This window comes from Dromiciops gliroides, chromosome 1 (genome assembly GCF_019393635.1).
Source record: "Dromiciops gliroides isolate mDroGli1 chromosome 1, mDroGli1.pri, whole genome shotgun sequence".
Lineage (NCBI taxonomy): Eukaryota > Metazoa > Chordata > Mammalia > Microbiotheria > Microbiotheriidae > Dromiciops > Dromiciops gliroides.
This window is the reverse complement of record NC_057861.1, coordinates 711,905,615-711,926,233: the sequence shown is the minus strand read 5'-3', so window position 1 is coordinate 711,926,233 and position 20,619 is coordinate 711,905,615. Positions and strand designations below refer to the sequence as shown.

The window sequence follows — 20,619 nt, the reverse complement described above, 5'->3', positions numbered from 1 at the left end:
AATAAATGTTTATTAGAGTATGGAGAAACAAAAGAAAGAAAGAAAAAGACGAATTTCGCCTATCATATTTGATGGTTTTCTCTCACTAAAAAACAGTAGAATTGGCTTCCCCAATCTTGAGGGTCCCTAACAGATTGTTCGTGACCTTAGAAATTTTCAATCTAAACTGAGTCAACATGTTTACCATTGTACCTAAGTCGATATATAATCCTCATCATCTTTTCCAGAGGAGAACTGTGGAAACCCAATATTCCATGGAGGAAAGTGCTGCCAGTAAAAAATTTTATGAGAGTTTGAGGGGGAAAAACACACTAATGAAGGTTTTAATTATTATGATGTTATCTAGGCTTTGACAAGGAACATCATCACCCTAAGAAACAATGGTCTCACAGTGTTTGGTTTGCTCAAAAGAGTATTGACTAGAGGAATAAGCCCAGTTTCTTCTGTATGACACCCTTCCTACAGGAAGCATGTGGTAGATAGGGGTTCTGCATATTATGTGGGGAGTTTTCAAATAATACAGGTGAGAAACAGCATCACACCCAGAGAGAGGTTATAACCATCTTGTGTATATTTTGTATTTATTCTGCAAGTGTGTCTGGTTCTATGTATAACACCATAGAAGGTAAATTCGTCAAGAGAAAGAAATGCCTCTCTTTTTGTCTTTCTTTCTTTCTTTTTTTTTTATTACAGGGGAGAGTGCGAACTCAGTCCCCCACTACCACAAATTATGCAGTCGAGTTTCCCACATTTGGGGAAATCACAGGGGTCAGCCCATCCAGAGTGCAATGGATAAGCCTCACCCTGGGGAAACCACCTTCGTGATCATGGAATCACCCCTGCCAGGTAAGTATTATATCTTTTTGTCTTTCTAATCTCATCACCTAGCACAGTAGTTGGCCCATTTTAGGCCCTAATAAATGCTTTATTGACTGAATAGTCTGTTAGTAAAGATGATTGAGAAAGGTCAACATAGAAGACCTCTGGGGCCATATGTGACTCAATAATTTTCTTTTTTGCCATTTTAATTTTATTCTCAACTTAATTACATTTCTTCTTCTTCTTCTTCTTCTTCTTCTTCTTCTTCTTCTTCTTCTTCTTCTTCAAATCATTGAAATATAATTAGGGGGCAGCTAGGTGGTGCAGTGCATAAAGCACCAGCCCTGGATTCAGGAGGACCTGAGTTCAAATCTGGCCTCAAACACTTAACACTTACTAGCTGTGTTACCCTGGGCAAGTCACTTAACCCTCATTGCCCTGAAAAAAAAAAAAACTAAAGTAAGCTAAACCAAAAAAACTATATAGTCCCTGCTGTTTCCAGCCACTGTGAACCAGGATGAACCTGGTACAGAAGACTTACCATTTAGCACAGAGCTTGTTCATTGCCCCTAACCAAGGCATTCAAAGGACTTCTTAGATAATGATTTAGGGGCCTCAATCATAACTGGTACCCTTCCTCCATAGTAAGAATGTCACACTCAGGTAGATGTCTCAAAAGCAAGAGAATTTTTTGAGAGAATAAACTACACGAATCTAAGCTGGATTTTGCAGCCAGCCCAGCATCAGTGCCCTGAGGATCAAGAAGAGATCTTTTAGAGTGGCCTTCAGGACCCTAACCCAGATCTGATTCAGAAGGCAGTAAATATGCCTTTGGACTTGAACTTAGGACCAATGTTATGGAGCAACAAAGCTGTGAATCTGGAAACAGGTATAGACTGGAAGAAGTCCTTTCCAGTTCTAAAGCCTTTCTCTCCATGACACTATGATTTTAGTCTTTCTTCCTGGGTGATGAGCTGACATCAGTTCCCACAAGTTGCGGTAAGAGACCCCTAGGCCAAAGAAAACAGTATTTAATTCATCACAGATATATTCCAAGAATCTCCTCTTCAATAAGAGAATAGGTAACTCTGTCTTGATTGTTGACAGAGTAATGGGCTCCAAAGTGTAATGGAAAGAAGATTGAAGTTAGAATCAAGGGAGCCACAGTTGAATCTTGGTTTGGTCATATAAGTGTGAACTGGAAGAAATGCTAGCCTTCAGGGTCTGTTTCTTCTTAAGAAAAAAAAGAAAGATATGAACTCTAAAGTTAGAGGACCTTAGATTATTTAGCACTAGAAGTCTACGTAATTAGAATTCTATCCATCTTCCTGGGCAAGGTGAAGGGAAGCGAATCTAAATTTGCTTATATTAAACCAGTATAAAATATACATTGATGAAAGGATTTTGAGTTTCTGGAGGGTTGTGGGGGCTCATAGTGTACTTTTCACAATACCAGTGAGGTATTATGCTGTAGGCAATGAAAAGAACCTTCAGTTAAGAGCTAGAAGACCTGTTCTAGTTCTGGCTCCACTATTTACTAGCTATGTGATCTTGTATCAGGTTCTTGATCGCTCTAAGTTTTGTTGCCTCATCTGTAAAGTGGGGAGAATAAGATTTATATCCCTGATCTAATAGGGTAATTATGAGGAAAACATTTGAATCTTAAAGCACTGTGTAAATGTGAATTATTTCAAATAGAGTCATAATGTATTTTCATAATGTACTACAGAGAAATTAGGATTTAAAATCAATTGTCTTTTTGAGACAATAGCAAATAGTCAAATAGCATTTATTAAGCACTCACTATACACTAGGCACATTCATTTGTTTGTACCTTATCTTGGAAAATGAGAATGATAGTACTTGTCTTCCTAATCTAATGAATTTGGAGGATTGATAGATTAAAGGAGGATTATGTATGTCTGTGGTAAAAGATTTTAAGAAGTGGGAAACTGGTTATTGACAAGCTTTCAGGGTATACTGGATAAGCAAATGGCCAGGTTCAGGAAGTAGCATAATATACAGGCTAGAGTGTAGAAAGTCTAATACAAGCTTGCTATGTGACCCTGGGCAAAACACTTAACCTTTTTGTGCCTCAGTTTCCTTATCTATTTTGGGCAACTGGATTGTACAGTGGATAGAGTGTTGAGGTTGGAATCAGGAAGACCCTAGTTTAAATCCTTTCTCAGACACACAGTAGTTTTGTGTCTTTGGTAAAATCATTCAACTCCACTCAGGCTCAGTTCCCTCACTGGTTAAATTAGGAGATTGAACTCAATGACTTCTCAGGTTCCTTCCAGCTACATAGTCAGATGAACAGAATTCAAATGCAGACTCTCCCACATACTAGCTATGTGTCATTTCACTACGGTAAAAGAGAGAGAATAGTTCCTGTACTACCAACTGGGGCAGCTAGGTGACACAGTGAATAAAGCTCTGGGCCTGGAGTCAGAAAGATTCCCTGAGTTCAAATTTGACCCTCAGATACTAGCTGTGTGACCCTGGGCAAGTCAGTTAACCTTGTTTTCCTCTGTTCCTCACCTCTAAAATGAGCTGGAAAAGGAAGTAGCAAATCACTCTGCTACAACAACTCAACAACAACAATAAAACTACCTGCTGTGAGACTCAAATTAGACAGCGAACTTAAAGTGCTTTGTAAAGTAACTAGGTAGTCCAGTGGTTAGAATGTTGGGTTTAGAATTAGGAAAGTCTGAATTCAAATCATGCCTCAGATGTTTACCGTTTGATTCTAGGCAAATCACTTAATTTCTGTCTGCCTCAGTTTCCTTATCTGTAAAATGATACTTTGCAGAGTTGTTGAAGTAAAATGGGATAACATGGATAAAACACTTTGAAAATCTTAACACTCTATGTAAATACTATTAGTATAATGAAAACCTAAAGTCATATGTAGGTCAATATTATTATCATGATTAACTGGGATGAGGAGCAGGAAAAATTTCTAGGGAAGTGATGAAAAATAACTTTATTTGGGAGTTTGTTTATTTTTCCTTTTGTAAAGATACCAGAGAAAAATGTCGTTATGCTGTTCTCTTTGACACATGTAAGACAGTTGCAAATATGAGGGCTCCTGGCTTCCCTGTGTGATGCCACTTTTCCTAGGCCTTGCTAGTGAAAGGGCTATTCATGGTGAAGTCGTCCTCATTAGTCAATGCTTGTCTTGGCTCATGTCTATTTGCATTCCATTTAATAAGACCCCACTTCATTGGGAAAAGGGGAAGTAGTCCAGACCTATGATTTCATCAGTATAAGGAGCACCCGTGATAGAAACTCTTTCCACAGACACAGATTGGTTAGTGAGAGAAAAACCATCTACTCAAATCTCTAAGATTTCTGGTCCTAGAGAGCTGGGTGGGGCATTGAGAGGTCCAATGATCTGCCCAAGGGTGTGTAATTAGTATGTGTAAGAGGTAAGAATTCTTGACTCTAAAGTGAGCCCTGTCTTTTACCAATAGAATAACTTTAACATAGGAAGACAGAAAAGGTCTTCATTGGATAAAATGTAAGACCAAAGCAAAGGGGTTTTACTTCTTCTTAAACAACCAATTGGAATAAAATAATCTACTATAATGCTGCTTGGTTTTAAAATCATTTAGTTCAATTGCTTCCTCATTTTAAAGAAGAGACTGCTGAAGCTCAATGAGGTTAATAATAGCTAGAAATTATTTAGCACTCTTAAGATTTGCAAAGTGCTTTGCATATATTATCTCCTTTTATCAACATGACAACCCTGGGAGGAAGGTGCTATTGTTAATCTAATTTTACAGTTGAGGAAATTGAGGCACAGAGATGTGAAGTGACTTGGTTAGGATCACACAGCAAGTCCAAGGTGGAATTTCAACCCAGGACTCCCCGACTCCAAGCGCAGTGCTTTAGCCACTGCACCAGCTAGATGCCTCTAGATGAAATGATTTAGCCAAGGGTCTCACAGGAGGTAAGGGGCAATAATAGAATTCAAGTGCAGATACTCTGATTCAAAACTAAAACTCTTTCTACTGTGCCATACTGACAGGAATGGGTGTCATTCACAACCCACTTTTAAAATGTCACTTACCAAAAAACAATGCCATCAAGAGACTCTTTAGGGGTAGCCTATAAAAAGGGGGAAAGGGGGAAGCTAGGTGGATCAGTGGATAAAGCACAGGCCCTGGATTTAGGAGGACCTGAATTCAAATGCGGCCTCAGACATTTGACACAAGCTATGTGACCCTGGAAAAGTCACTTAACCCTTATTGCCCCAAAAAGGAAAAAAAGGGGGGGGGGGGAAGGTGGACAAGCCATTGGCTCAACCACTGCCAGTACTGAGAGGTGATCAACTGTTGAAAGCCCCTTTCAAGAATATGTCCAAAGAATAAAGGTAAAGAACCCTAAAAGATACAGCATAAGGAAATGACAAACCTTGATGATCGAGAACTGTTAATAAAGCATATGGGCAGCTGGCAGGCACAGTGGATCAAGTGCTGGACCTTGAATTAGAAGAATCCTGCCTCAGACAAATCTCAGCTGTGTGATCCTGGAGAAGTCACTTAACTGCCATTGGCATAAATTTCCTCATCTGTAAAATGGGAGTGAGAATATCACCCACCTCCTAATGTTTGTTTTTATAAATGCTACAGATTATTATATAGACTTTTCTCAGAGGCACAGGATTTAAGGATAGAATGAAGCATATAATACCATACATGATCATGTATCATTGCTTTATTATACTTTGTAACAAGGAAGGATTTTTTATTAGATGATGAGTGTTGAGAAGTGAGAACTATGTTGGGTTTTTTTATTTGTTTGTTTTGCAGGGGAATGAGGGTTAAGTGACTTACCCAGGGTTACACAGCTAATAAGTGTCAAGTGTCTGAGGCTGGATCTGAACCCAGGTCCTCCTGAATCCTGGGCCCATGCTTTATGCACTGGGACACCTAGCTACCCCCTGAGAATTATGTTCTTTTAATAAATAAACCAATAAAATATTTTTGGAGGAATTATTGATCCGTGCAAGGAATCTAGGATTCTAACAAAAATGCCTTGATCAAAACTAGTTCTCTCTACCCCCTGTCCCAACCCACCCCCACCTCGTCTAATGAACAGCACACCTCAGAGAGCAATTAAATAACAGACTGCCTATTCCGGGTGTTTTGCTCCTTGGTAATCACTAATTTCTGGCAAGGTAGTGAGGCAGACAGGTGGCAGTGCCAGGTTCCAATCAGGAGTGGAGAAGGAAGATAGACAGAAATTCTCTCTCACCCAGATTCAAGGGGTCTGCGTTTAATCCTCTGTCTGAGAAGGGGAAGAAAAATGCTTTCAGGGGCCCAGATCTGTGATACTCATTAAAAGCAAAATGATGACCCATCGCTGTAGGAGGAGGCATAAAAAGAAAAGGGCTGGCTGGCTTTATGTTCCAGGAGTAGCTAACCCAATAGCAACAAGCAAGTTTCATCCCAAAGAATGGGCAAAACCCCTCCTTGTATGAGGTCCTAGCAGAGCTGCCTATAGCAGACCAATTCAAAATAATATTTTTCTTCCCTCCTCCACCACACCCTGCTCCATTCTCCATGGCTTTTCCTCTCAATGTACTTGCCAGTACTTCCTAAGGTGAAAAACATTTCCTATGGCAAATAATAATGATTATGTTGAATCAGCTTGAAGTGCTCTCCCTTCTTTCATCTGCTTTGTGAGATCCCTCACTTCCTACAAAACACAGCTCAGTTGCCACAGTCTCCAGGAGACCCCCCTGATTAGTGTTTGCTCCCTCCTGAAATGATTTTCTATAGAGTATGCAAATGAGGGAGGGAGGGAGGTACAATGAGGTGATCACTAGAGTCAGAGGACATGGGTTCAAATTCTATTTCTGTTAATGACTGCCTGTCTGACTTTGGGAAAGTTATTTCACCCCCATGGACCTCAGTTTCCTCATATATAAAATGCAGAGATTGGAGTCAATGACACCGCCCCCCCCAATCTCTAGATCAGTGAACATTCTGTATCATGCCAGAAGAATGTTAGGAGAGAGAGAAAGGAGTGTCTCATTCTTGTCTTTTGAGCCCTGCCACTAGTCCAGAGCCCTGCACATAGTAGGGGCTTAGTGCCTGCTGAGGGAGCTGAATTACTGAACCGAACTGAATTGAGACTTTCCACCACCATTCTCATGAATCAGATGCCAGCCAGTGGAATCTATGGATCAAGGAACTGGCTCACATGGTGACATTATCTGTAGGAGGTCTGTCATCCATGCCAAACCTTGTAATTACTCACTCCTCATTTTGTTTCCATTAAATTGTAAATCACCTCCATGGTTGTATCTCCCAGATTACCAGAAAATGTTACTGGGCCTTGGAAAAAATTAGTAAATTTTGAGTCAACACTAAGTAAGACTGCAAACTTCGCCCCCTTTTCCCCCTTTTTATAAGTCAGAAATGGTGGGAAGGGGAGCTTGGCTCAGAGTTTATTTTTGGATCGAGTTAACTAAATATACCCGTGTTTTCCTGGTCAAATCACACTCCCTTTTGACCTGAATGAATTACTAAAACCACTGCTCCTCCCCTCTCTTTTCCTTTAAAGGCAATGCAGAGGGTGGGGTGGGGCTGGGGGTGGAAGGGAGAGCGAGTATAGTTTAGTCAAGACCCAGGGAGTGTGAATTCCCGGCTCCCTCCACACACAGCAGCTCACAATCCAGTGGGACAGATGTGAATCAAGCCTCAGGCAGCTGGCTCAGCTTCCTGAGCCTGACGTCAGGCTGGGTGACACCTCTCCCCTCTCCTCTCTGCCTCCCAGGCAAAAGTGACAGAAGGAGCAAAGCTTCGCCCTGGGATTGGCCAGAAAAGTTGGCAGGTCCTCAGCGATTGGCTGGCAAGGTTTTAGAGGGAGTCCTGTTCTCCAATTAAAGCCCCCTGAATCAGACAGGCTGGGTGCAGAGCTCACAACTGGAACTGGAGTATTATTATCCATCTCTCAACATCTCCCAGACATCAGTCATTCAAACAAGAGCTGTCAGAAGTGCTCGCCACAGCTCTCAGGGCAGTCACTCCATCGTGCTCTAAACCCTCAATTTGTCTCTGTTCTAGAAGAAAAGGTGAAATCGGCAATGGACCTGAACCCCGCAGTCCAAAAGGTGAGTTGAGATTTTATTTACCCTGGTTAACGTTCTTTTCCTACTTTTCCACTTTCCTGAAGCTTACCTGGAATTCTCAGGATGATCAAGTATTTGCTATTTTTTTTCCTCTCTGATTCTCACTAAATCCGAGGCCACCATGAAAAGTTCCAACTACATCTAGGCACCAAAGTGATGGGTTCCCAAGCCCATTAGTTCGCAATCAATGAAAACCAAACTAGATCATTGTAGGTGATCTGATTCCCATCATTGCCTTTGTGAAAGTTTAAATAGAAGTTTTAATTTGACAGATGAAACTTGTCTGTTCTCCTATTCCCCAGCACTGGGGAGGTAAGAACAGTTTTCATTTTTCAGCCTGAAAAGGTCTTTTGCCAAAAGGGAAATTCTTCCTTTGCTTTCATCCTTGGGGTTTCTCCGCCACTCATTCCAGTCATGGCCAAAACGGCTTCTTCAGTGGCTGATATTGGCAGCCGGAACAGCAATTCAAGCACAAGGGAGCTCATTTCTGTCCCCCGGGGTCTGCACATTTCCCTCTTGAGAAGGCCTGGCCAGAAGCCCAGCAGGCAGTGTGTAAAGAATCACAGGTCACAGGAAATCAAGCTGAGGGAGAGGGCTTCAGTTGTTCCCGTAGCTCAGAAACATGCTATTTACCTGGACCATGGTCAAAGGAAAAGGAAAAGTTTGAGAATCAAAGAATGCTAGGGAGAAGAGGAAGAGACCATGGAAAGTTGAAGTCTCTTATTTCACAGCTGACGATTTTGAGGCTTAAGAACAAGCTATGACTTACCCAAGGTCACATAGCTAAATAACTAGAACAAGCCAATGACTAGAACTCTGAACCCTTGACTCCAAAGGCACTTTCCATGTTCTATGTGACACCATGTAAGATTAAGAACTGGAAGGAGCCTAATGGTTCACCTGCTAACCCTTGATTTTAGAGAAGAGGAGCCTGGGAGTCAGATAGAGAAGTGACAACTCATCCCAGATCATTCAAGTAGCAACTTATAGAGTCAGGATTTGAACTCGCCTTCTGAATCTAACACCAGCATTCTTTCCAACGAACCTCACTAAAATCGGAAACTGTGGAATTCCCTAGGGAGCTTGGGCTGTGAGAGAAGGTGAAATGCTAATCAGTCAATGTACCTCCTTGCTATTAACCCTGTGAAAGGAGCTATCCTCAGATTCCAAAGTCTACAAGAAGGCAAGTTTTCTGGAGGCCGATCAGCGGGAAATCCCATTTATGGGCCAATCCCCACTGCAGCCCCTCTGTCTGATCACTTGCTTAAGGGCTTCTTCAGAACCTATAGACTAGTAGCTATAAATTATACTAGGGATACCAACAGTTACAATCATTATTGTATCCCAGGACAATACCTTGATTCAGTTACAAAATAGCAGGCATTGTATCTACCTGTTGAAAAATCCACAGAACATTATATATAACAGCATACCAGAAGAGCTGTCCTAAAACCAAATTTCTCTTAACTCCATCAAAAAGAGAACTAGATAAATAATGATACATGTTTATGAGTCCAAAAAAAAGGGATTGAAATAAAGTACTTTAAAGTCTACAAAAGCTCATTTGAGCTTTCCAAGAGCTCTGTGAAATAGGAACCACAGTTCTTAACCCCATTTTATAGATGAGGAAATTGATATTTAGAAGGAAAAAGTTACTTTTCCCATGGCCACAGAGCTTGTGTCAGTAGTGAGTTACATCTTGTCATATTACTTCAGTAATTGACAGGAGACCCCAAATAAAAGCATGTATTCCCAACCTGTGGCCCCACTGGTGATATAGTGATCACCTTTTTGTTTTTACTGGGGAGGGGGGAATCAAGAAAGATTATTCCAACAGCATGTATTTTCTGCCCAAACTTCTGCCCCCCCCCAGACCTAATGAAGATAGTATTTTTTTGTTTTTGTTTGTTTGTTTTGATGAGGCAATTGGGGTTAAGTGACTTTCCCAGGGTCACACAGCAAGTAAGTGTTAAGTGTCTGAGGCCGAATTTGAACTCAGGTACTCCTGACTCCAGGGCCGTGCTTTATCCACTGCACCACCTAGCTGCCCCATGAAGATAGTATTTTAAGAGGAAGAACACATTCTCCTAGAAACTTTGTAATTCTGTCTTTTGGCTCAAGCTGATTAATTGCTAATAAGGGTAGCAGGCCCAAGCCTGCTCCAGCAGCATGTAGACAGCCCTGATGTAGCCCCATTTTGGTTTTGCATGGCTATTTTATTTTCTTTTGCATGGGAAAACAGGATTATCTGGCTTACAGGAAGAACATTTTCTCCTTCTTGCCACCATCAAATGCCAACTTCCCTGACCTACACAGGACAGATTTTCCATTAGGATCCAATTACAGGCTTAGAAAAGGTATGTGATGGTACAGAGATGAAAGGAAAGACATTTTATGCCTCTTGGGATTGTGACAATCAAAAAGATGAGGATAGCTTGGTTACCGGGTGTCTTATGTACAAAGAAGAAGGAAAAATGGGGGAAGTGGGGTTGGCTGTGCTTGAAAAGAATCGCAGTCATGAAGCTTCATGTCCCTTCAAATGTATGTTGGAATGTTTTATTATGTTTTTACTTATTAAATTCACAACTGGGTGAATACCATTTGACTGGTGGATGCAGATTCACCGACATTTTGAAATACTTTCATAGGAATTGAGATTTGAAGAGGATCTGCTTACAGATGGAGTCATTTCAATGAATTTACAAAAGATCATAAAATAATCCCTCTCCCCCCAAACAATCTAATGACCCCAAAGTGCCTCAGGGGCCTTGCCTTGATGTGACTTTCACTTAATGACAGCTGCACTTGAGAACTCATTGTACTTGCTATTCAGAGAGAGGGGTGTCCAAATGGACAGAGCTTCCTATAAAATGGGGAGATTCTGGAATCATAAACTTAGGGTTGGATGGGACTATGAAGACCACCAAATTTAACTCCCTGGTTTTATGTATGAGGATAGTGAGGCCTAAAAGGTCAGAGGTTCCTCCAGGGTCACACAAGTTCCAGAGCCAGAATTTAAACCCTGATCCTTTGATCCCAAATCCGTTGTTCTTTACACTGTACAACCTTGTTGATGTCTGTTAGAAATCATGGTACAGGGGCAGCTAGGTGGTGCAGTGGATAGATCACCAGCCCTGGAGTCAGAAGGACCTGAGTTCAAATCTGGCCTCAGACCCTTGATACTTACAAGCTGTGTGACCCTGAGCAAGTCACTTAACCCTAATTGCCTCACCAAAAAAAAAAAAAAAATCCTAGTGCTGGGTCATTCTGTTAAGCACAGACTCACAGAAGCCATCTCATGCAAGTCATACTTGAACAAGAATTCCCGCTACAATAAACCCTATTAAGACCTATCCATACTTTACCTGAAAATGTTCTATGAGGAGGAAGCTCCCTGCTCAGAGGCAGCTCATTTCACTTTGGGATGGCTGGAATCATTAGGCATGTTTCTTTACCTCACACCCAAATTTTCCTTTTTCAACTTCCTCTCATTGCTCTTAACTGTCCTCTGGGGCTACACAGAACAAAAGTAATCATCACACCCCACGGCTGCTCTTTTAACTCTAAAGTACCTTTTGACCCACCCATTCATTCAATTGGTCTTCATACATCAGGATTATAGATACAGTCTCTATGTACAAGAGCATATTGCCAAAAGGAGAGTCTGTGGGACACTGTACAAAGAGCACCTGGAGATTTCCTTCTGTATCTGTCCAGCCTGCGTCTCCATCTAGAGCCACAGTCATGTATCTGCAACTGTCTTTGGACTGGTCGTCCCATAGGCATCTCCTGGACAAGTCACAATTTCTTTGGGCCTCAACTTCATCAAGCAAAATGCAGGAATGTAATAAATGACCTCTAAATTCCCTTCCAGCTTGAAATCTATAATCCCAAATGGCCTCCCAGATCTTATGGGGTGTCTCTGGACGTTTCCCCATCACATCTTTGTTCCCCTTATCTTGCTCCAGGCTAGATCTCCCCCTGGTACTCAGTGGACCTTCCCTGATTTCACCTCTCATTCCTGCACTGTGCTTCTTGGCATGGTCTCCAGGCAAGCAATCCAACATAAACATGGCTCCTGGGGAATTGACATTGGCTCCTTCCATCTTCAAAACATACTAAGCCATCCTTTAAAGACTTTAATTACTATGACATTGGAAGGATGCCCATAGGTACAGCTCCTTAGGCCCAAAATGAGCTAGAGGAGAATATTCCCTGTGCCAGTGCCTCTGAAAATTAAAACTGAAGATGGGACTTTGAAAATTGAGGATTTTTTACTGTATTCTGTGGATATGCTCCAGTTCCTAGATTGGTAGAAGATTTGCAATTGACATTTGCAAAGACAGCCAACTTTGGATTACCTGAGGCTATGGGGAGAATAGGGAATCATTAAAATCCAGAGAAAAGCTGGCAACCTCAGCTTTTAAGCCTTCAGTTTCAAAATCAGCACAGAATTTACCAATTCAGCAAACATCTTTTAGGGGCTTATTGTATTCAGGGAACTGTGGTAGGTGCTGGGATCACAAAGTAGAAACAACTTGGCTCCTGATATCTGGGAGCTTACATGGATTGAACACATACCAAGGTAACTATGTCGGTATTTAGTTTGAAGAAAGAAAGATGGAATTCTATTAGCATGTAAACACATTCATTGATTGGAGTTTAGTGTTCTCTCCATGATGTGCCTCATCAAATGATGAAAAGAATCTAAGCCCCTCACTGTTGTTAAGAAGAATGGAAAGAAATGTTTAGCCTGGAAAAGAAAAAAACTCTAGGGGCATCATGATAGTAATAATGGTTTTTTAATTGGTTTCTTTTAACTAGTTGTCTTAATTCTCTCCCCCACTCCAATGCATCCTCCATTCAATTGTCAAAGTAATCTAAAACACAACTCTGACCATGATTCTCAACACTAGATATATTTCAATGGTTCTCTATTGCTTCCAGAATCAAATATAAAGCAGTCTCTTTGGCTTCTAAAGTCAGTCACAAACTGACCCTTTCCTACATTTCTTACTGAGCAGAGAAAGGAAGTACTTTGCACAATACCACACAACTCGTGACAGCTAGAATTTGAACTCAGGTCTTGTTAGGCTGGTCCAAAAAAAAAAAAACCCACAAACAATGTATCTCTGCTGGAGGCAAAGGAATGAGTCTTTGGAGGGTCTTAGCTCAAGGGCTAGAGAGGACCTCAGAAGCCATATATCCCAGTGGAGAATACTGAAGCCCAAGGACTTTAAAGTACCTGTCCAAGGTCATACAGATTTTAAGTACCAGAAGCAAGATATTAACCCAAGGTCCTATGAATACAGATTTCTTTTTTTTTTTTTTTGGTGAGGCAATTGGGGTTAAGTGACTTGCCTAGGGTCACACAGCTAGTAAGTATTAAGTGTCTGAGGCCAGATTTGAACTCAGGACCTCCTGACTCCAGGGGCAATGTTCTAACCACTACACCATCTAGCTGCCCCGAATACAGATTTCTAAACACCTGAAAGCCAGTGTAAGAAAACTACTGTCCTTCACAATAAATCTTCACTTTAAAAGACCTTCCTTTTTCATTCCTGACAGACATCACCATAGTAGGGCTCCATGAAGATGATTAAATGGCTTGATTCTCTAAGGAGAAGTCTTAAGCTAGCCTCTAAGGTGAAAATATGTACACTCCCCTTAGCTCTAGAACTTTCTGGTGTATCTGTTGGCAATGTATAACATTTTCAAAATGTATGAGCTATCAAGGGCTTCTAGGAGGCTCCATAGTGCACAGAGCATGGCCCTGGAGTCAGGGAGATCTGAGTTCAAATCCAGCCTCAGACACTTACTAGCTGTGTGGCCCTGGGCAAGTCACTTAAACCGGTTTACCTCAGTTTCCTCATCTGTGAAATAAACTGGAGAGGGAAATGGAAAATCACTCCAGTGTCTTTGCCAAGAAAACCCCAAATGGGGTCTCAAAGAGTCAGACATGGCTGAAAAAAAATGACAAAATGATAACATTGAACTATCAATTTCATCTCAAGTATTCATGATGCAATTTCTTTTTTTTTTGTGGGCAATGAGAGTTAAGTGGCTTGCCCAGGGTCACACAACTAGTAAGTGTCAAGTGTCTATGGCCAAATTTGAACTCAAGTCCTCCTGAATTCAGGGCTGGTGCTTTATCCACTGTACCACCCAGCTGCCCAACAAATGCCATTTCTTTTTTTTTTCTTCGTGGGCCAATGGGGGTTAAATGACTTGCCCAGGGTCACACAGCTAGTAAATATCAAGTGTCTGAGGCCGGATTTGAACTCAGGTACTCCTGAATCCAGGGCCGGTGCTTTATCCACTGCACCACCTAGCTGCCCAACAATGCCATTTCTAATAGTTGAGTTTATATCAGCACTCTAACTTCACTCAAATCCATGATCTAAGATAATAATTTACTCGAAAGTCTTATTTTTTATTATTATTGAAACAACAAAAGTAGATGGGTTTATAAGAAACATGCTTCATCAGTGCAACACACATACAGGAACACACACACACACACACACACACACACTCTCACAAACACAAAACACTTGCTTTTCTCCCAGCAGCCTACCTTCTCTGGACTACTAGCATGTACGACTCACAATAAGATGGAATCTCTAACAAACTTGTCTTACTCTTCAGGGCTAAAAAATGGGGGCAGGTAGAGATCCAGGAATACATTGTGCTAAAACAAGGATTGGAGAGGTCAGCGGTTATTGTTATAGGCTGTATGTGCAGATTATAGATAATAGAAAAAAGTCTGATCCAGTATTCACCGAACAACTCCCCAGATGTTATACAGAAACTTCTTCCTCTGCTGACCACCCACTTTGCACTGATCTCTGTTGATCCAGGCCAGATGCATATTAACAAGGAGCTAATGCCATCCCAAGGGGCTAGCCACTCAATTGTTGCCTGAGGCGGCTATTGCTGTCACCCTGTATGTCATAGGGATGTCCCCTGCTTCCCCAAGGACTTCTAAATTCTGGAGGCAGATGGGGAGAAATAATGCAGATCAATTTAAAGGAACCAAGAACACGATTTTGAACTTGAAAACCTCCAAAGAAAAAACTACAAATTTGATGCTAACACTCTCAAAATATGTTTACCACATGTAAATATGGTCCACTTATTTCGTATGTCTAGATTTGGCTTTCAAAAGAATCCTAGAGATCTGCTGTCTTGGGAACTTCCAGGAAATACAAGTCCAGGGCACGTACTTGGCCTCTGGGATGTGTATCATTGCTTGTCTAATTGGTCTGACTCATGGTCTGCCTTGTAACATGTGAATCAGAACCAAACAAAACACCGGGCCCAAGCCCCCACTCGGACATACTTAAAAAGGAAATGCTATTTCTATTTCATGGACCTATGAACACTGAGGAACCCCTTAGTAAATCCTCCAATCTGAAGAGAAATAGCTGAACACTCTGCTTAGATGGCAGTTGTTTCCAATCCTGCCTGTTTGTTCATGGACTGGTCTTGGTTTTCTGTAGTTAAACATTGGATTCTTTTTACTTTGAGGATGAGTATGAATTAAGCATAGACTCTTCATTAAATTCAACAAAAATTTAAGTGCCTGCTGTGATCTAACCACTGTACTTGGAATTGAAGATATTGATGCAAAATAAGATAGTCCTTACCCTCCCAAGAGTTTACAAGACATTTTAAACTGGTTGGGGGGAGGGGAAAGGAGAGACTACAGTAAGGAGATAAATAAATACAAAGGATATTGTTAGTAAACAAAATGGACACCTGCCCTCAAGAAGTTTATATTCTACTGAGGATTAGACATGATAGATAGATAGACAGACAGACAGACAGGTAGAGAGAGAGAGAGAGAGAGAGAGAGAGAGAGAGAGAGAGAGATGACAGATAAGTAAATACAAAGAATATACAAAATTATTTTAAGAAGGAGGGAGTACTGATAGCTCTCTTCAAGTATTTGGAAGCCTGTTACATGGAAAAAGGATCAAACTTGTTCTTTTGGTCCCAGTGGGGTCAGAAATGAGAACAATAGGTGAAAATGACAGAAGCAAATTTCAAGTCAAAGTAAGGAAAAGCTGAGTAGCTAACAGCACTGTTCCAAAGGGAAGCAGGCTGACTACTAGGGGAGTAAGTTGACCCCTCACCAGAGGTCTTTAAGAAAAAGCTCTTATAGGACGATGACTCTTTGAGATCATAAGATCATAAATTTGAAGCTGGAATGTCGGAGTCTAAAACATTGACTTTATAAATAAGGATGCTGAAGTCCATAGAGGTGAAAAATGGCTGACCTAAAGTCACAGGGATAGTATTTTCCTGAGTTGGGATTTGAACTCAAGTGCTATGACTCCAAATTCAGAAGGAAAGTTGAGTTCTCTTTCCACTGCCCACATGGGGTCTTTATCATCAGGTACAATCCCTTCTTTTATCAAAGGATGACAAAGTCTTGGCCAAGGTCACATCACTACTTGTTGTCATGAATAGAAGAAGCAAAGCTAAAGTTTCTAAACTATCAATGAATTGTTTACTTCTCTATACCACATTTCTTTGAATGGTGAAGTAAAAGACGGACATTTCTTCTCCACTTCTTGGCCAGGAGGGATACGTTATTCCTCTTCTTCTCTATCTCCAAATGTCTAGGCTAAACTTGGATCTTCTGAAGCGTACAAAAATCAGTCATAATCTCATTGGTTATTATCATATTACCATGGATAGAGATATGAGGAACTATATAAATCTAACATATCTCTTGTACTTGATCATTTTCTAAGTGTTGTCATATTGGACTTAGAGTCAAGAGACTAGAGTTCAAATCTTGGCTCTGATACTTCCTAGTTGCATAAACATGGGGCAAATAACTTGACTCTTTGAATCTCAGTTTCTTCACCTAAAAATTGGATCTAATAATAAGGGAAGGAAAGAGGAAGGAAATAAGCATTTCTATAGCACCTACTGTGGGTCAGGCACAGTTCTAAGCACTTACCACAACCTTATGAAGAAGATGCTATTATTATCTCCACGTTACAGTTAAGGAAACTAAGGCAAACAATACGTTAAGCACTAGGGGTACCAAGAAAGGCAAAAGACAGTCCCTTCTTCCAAGGAGCTCACACTCTAGTGAGGGAAAAAGCAAACAAAAAAACTATGTACCAATAAGATATATACAGGGTAAACTGAAGATAATCTCAGAGGGAAGGCACAAGCATTGTTGAATATTAGGAAAGGCTCCTTGTAGAAGATGGGATTCCATTTTCTTTACCCAATCTTCATATGAACTCAATGCCCCTCCTCATCCTTATTACTCTCCTTTTAATATTCTCCATCTTTTCAGTGTCCTTCCTAATATGCGATATTTCCATCTGACCCTTTGCCACTCCCTCACTCCCCCAATTAAACAGTATTGTGTTCCAGGTTGTTATAAGCCTACTTTGATCTTTGCTACCAATATAGTTATGGCTACTAGAAGACTGATGTTTTCTTCTATCCCAGGTATCACATTTGCATTTTTAATGGTATTCTTTAGAGCAAATGACAAAGATGTCATAGGTAGGCTGGTACTATTTTGGGTTGGGCAGGCCTTTTAGTACCCTTTGAATCATGTGATTCAAGTAGGCAGTTCTATTTTTGTGGAAGACATATAGCTCTTTTATGAACACTGAAAACTTTATTTTGTGTTAGCAATGTCAAAAGGACTAGAGTGAGCCATGCTTAAAGAAAAAGGTTCCAAAAAGAGTGAATTCTTACCTCATCTTCCCCAGTAAGAAACCTGCCCTTAAGATGTTCCCATCTATTTGGACAGTATGACTAACAGGTTTTTCTAGGTACTAATTCACAAGGCTCCCAACAGAGGTCATTGAGACACATGGATCCATAAGATGCCAGAGGAAATAGGATCTGCCTCATGACTTGTCCAACTCTCTTATTAGGAAAGTGACTTACAGAGATCCCTGTCTCCTCCTTGCCCTGCTTTCCCTAAAGGCATATTGTCTGTCACCTGTCTCTCTAAATATATGATTGTACAATCCCATGTTTTCTTTTCTTATCTCTGGCTTTGATGTTTAAACCTTTTTAAAAAGCAATTATTATACCCAGCAGTTGTCTTGCTCAATGGAGAATGAGCTCATAGGATTATGGATTTAAAATAAGAAGGAACCTTAGTATCCAGTTCTTCCATTTTACACATAAAATTGAAGCCCAAAGTAGTTGACTTACCCAAGGTCATGCTGCAGGCAGTAATAGCTGAGCTAGGATTTGAACCAGGTCTTCTGACTCCACATTCAGTGTTCTTCCTGCTGCTGCATCCCATGAGTAAACAAGTAAATTGTTAAAGCTGATTATTGGCTAGGTGTTTGTTTGTTTTTAAACTTTGAACAATACTGGTGATTTCTTTGGTATAAGAAAATGAAGGTGAAGAAAATTCTTTTCTCCAATCAAATCAGCACCTGTTTTTCAATTTATAGCTATGCTGGGATAACTGAGAGGTTAAATGACTTACTAAGGATGAACTCAGACCCAGGCCTGCTTCCCTACCCACTATGTCACACTACCTCTAGTGCCTCTTTCCTCTGCTGGATGGTTATAAGATTATATATTTCATGAAAGGAAATAAAATTTAGAGCCACAAAGCACTATGGATATACTCCTTTCTAGTTTTATAGACAAGAAAACTGAATCCTGGAAGGTTAGGAGACTAACCTGAGGTCACACAGGTAGTATGGAACTGGGCCAAGATTTTACCTCATGATTCTCTGATTCCAAATCCAATGCGCTTGCCACTATAGTATGTAAGGACTGAGGGAGGCTAGGTGGTGCAATGAATATAATACTGATTATGGAGTCAGGAAGACTCATCTTCCTAAGTGCAAATCTGGCCTCAGAATAGCCTGGACAAGTCACTTAACCCTGTTTGCCTCCGTTTCCTCATTCCAAATGAGCTGGAGAAGAAAATGGCAAACCACTCCAGTATCTTTGCCAAGAAAACCCCAAACGGGGGCCAGCTAGGTGGCGCAGTGGACAAAGCACCTGGCCCTGGATTCAGGAGGACCTGAGTTCAAATCCGGCCTCAGACACTTGACACTTACTAGCTGTGTGACCCTGGGCAAGTCATTTAACCCTCATTGACCAACCAAAAAAAGAAAGAAAACCCCAAACAGGGTCATGAAGAGTCAGACATGACTGAACAGCAAAACAACATATAGGGACTATGTCTCCTTTGTCTTTCTATATCCTATCTCTACTTAGCAGGTATGCAATAAATACTTTTGGAATTGATTGAATCTTGAATTGATCTTTTACCCATTTGGGCAAGCTTTGGTAATCTAATAATAGGATAACAAAGAACATGAATAATTTCTGTTTACAACTAAATTTTGCCTTCATTTCCCATCCTATCTATCTGAATACTAATTTGGGAAATGAACATCTTTGCCCTTTCATTCACTCTGGCTTTGCAGCCTGAGACAATACATTTGAATTGACTCTCCATCTATGGGCTGCACTCCCTCCTTTGCCTCTGATCTCTTCCTCTCCTTCCCTTCTAGCACAAATCCATTCCACGACAATGAGGTGGCAGAAAGAGCCTGCCAGCCTGGCACAGTGAGAACCTGAGAAGGCAGTTGCTTGAGAGGCCAACATTCTGAAAGGCAGCCCAGGAACACTTTCCTAATATCCTCATCCCCAGTGAGCCTCATTTTTCTATGTCTCAGCTTTGCACTGTGACCAAAGGGCTGAGAAGTCATAGGGCATATATGAGAAGAGGAGAGACCCAACAAAATGTACCCAGTGGCCCAGTCTGGGTGTGATGACCTATATAACTACCCACCTGCCAAACACAGTACACTATGTCCTGGAAAAAGACAAAACACCATTTAAGGCACCATGTGGAAAGGGTGTGCTCAGCATTTCACCTTTAGCTTTGAAACCATTTAAATAATTAGAGGAAAGAAAACTTGAATAGGAATCCTTGATGAGCTGTGAAGAAGAAAACAAACCCTTCTGAAATGTGGAAACTCAGTTAACAGGATCCAAAATCTCCAGTTAGAGTCAGTTCCCCCGTGGCTTCTCATTGCAGATTTTTGTCAGGCCATAATGTATATTTTTCCTCATGATATTCTGAAGCCTTGGAGAGCCCGTATTGTGCTGAAATGCTGAACACATGGTTTTGATATCAAAATGCCACTTGGGTGATTGTTCTTGACTTTTGACAGTTGCTTATGGTTACATTAGAAAGAACCAGACAGCACGCATGGTTCTCCGCCAGTTATCTGGAGAATGAAATTAGAGAGATCATCCTTTTGTTTATAGGGGCCCAGAGAATAGACAGGGGTGGATAAGAAAGGTATCCTGCCTCATCTTTGCCTCCCTAAACAGCCATCGGACTTAAAGGGATGATGGAAAATAATTTCATTGAAGTAATTTGGAGCCAGCTAGAAAGATCGTGGGGATGGGGCCATGCCTTCTTTTAAGGATGGACTAACCAGACTGGGACTTTTCAGTCTTGAAAGAGAAGGATGAAGTGGGAATTCATCCAAGACTCCAAACACTTGAAGGGGACAGAGAGAATGAGCAGGGGAGGCTTCAACAAATCCAAGAGTGTTGGAGCCTCCCTTGAAGCTTCCCGTCTTCTGAAGAAAAGAGGTTACTTTAGGACAAATAAGAGGAAGTTC

General features: G+C 41.0%; 1 protein-coding gene and 1 non-coding gene across 3 annotated transcripts in view; one reads left to right on the top strand and one right to left on the bottom strand.

Moving 5' to 3' along the window:
- Positions 1-690: 690 nt before the first annotated feature.
- On the bottom strand, positions 691-854 carry LOC122737608. The gene has a single exon (XR_006354427.1). It is a non-coding gene; the product is annotated as a U1 spliceosomal RNA (small nuclear RNA).
- Positions 855-7,623: 6,769 nt separating this feature from the next.
- The window catches only part of LMCD1 (LIM and cysteine rich domains 1), an 84,342-nt gene continuing 71,346 nt past the window's right edge, over positions 7,624-20,619 (top strand). For both annotated transcript variants that reach the window (XM_043975614.1, XM_043975613.1), the window contains exon 1: positions 7,624-7,945. Coding sequence is in view for 1 of the 2 variants with exons in the window: in XM_043975613.1 (XP_043831548.1) it covers positions 7,919-7,945 (27 nt within the window). In the remaining variant the exon portion in view is untranslated. The remainder of the gene's footprint in view (positions 7,946-20,619) is intronic.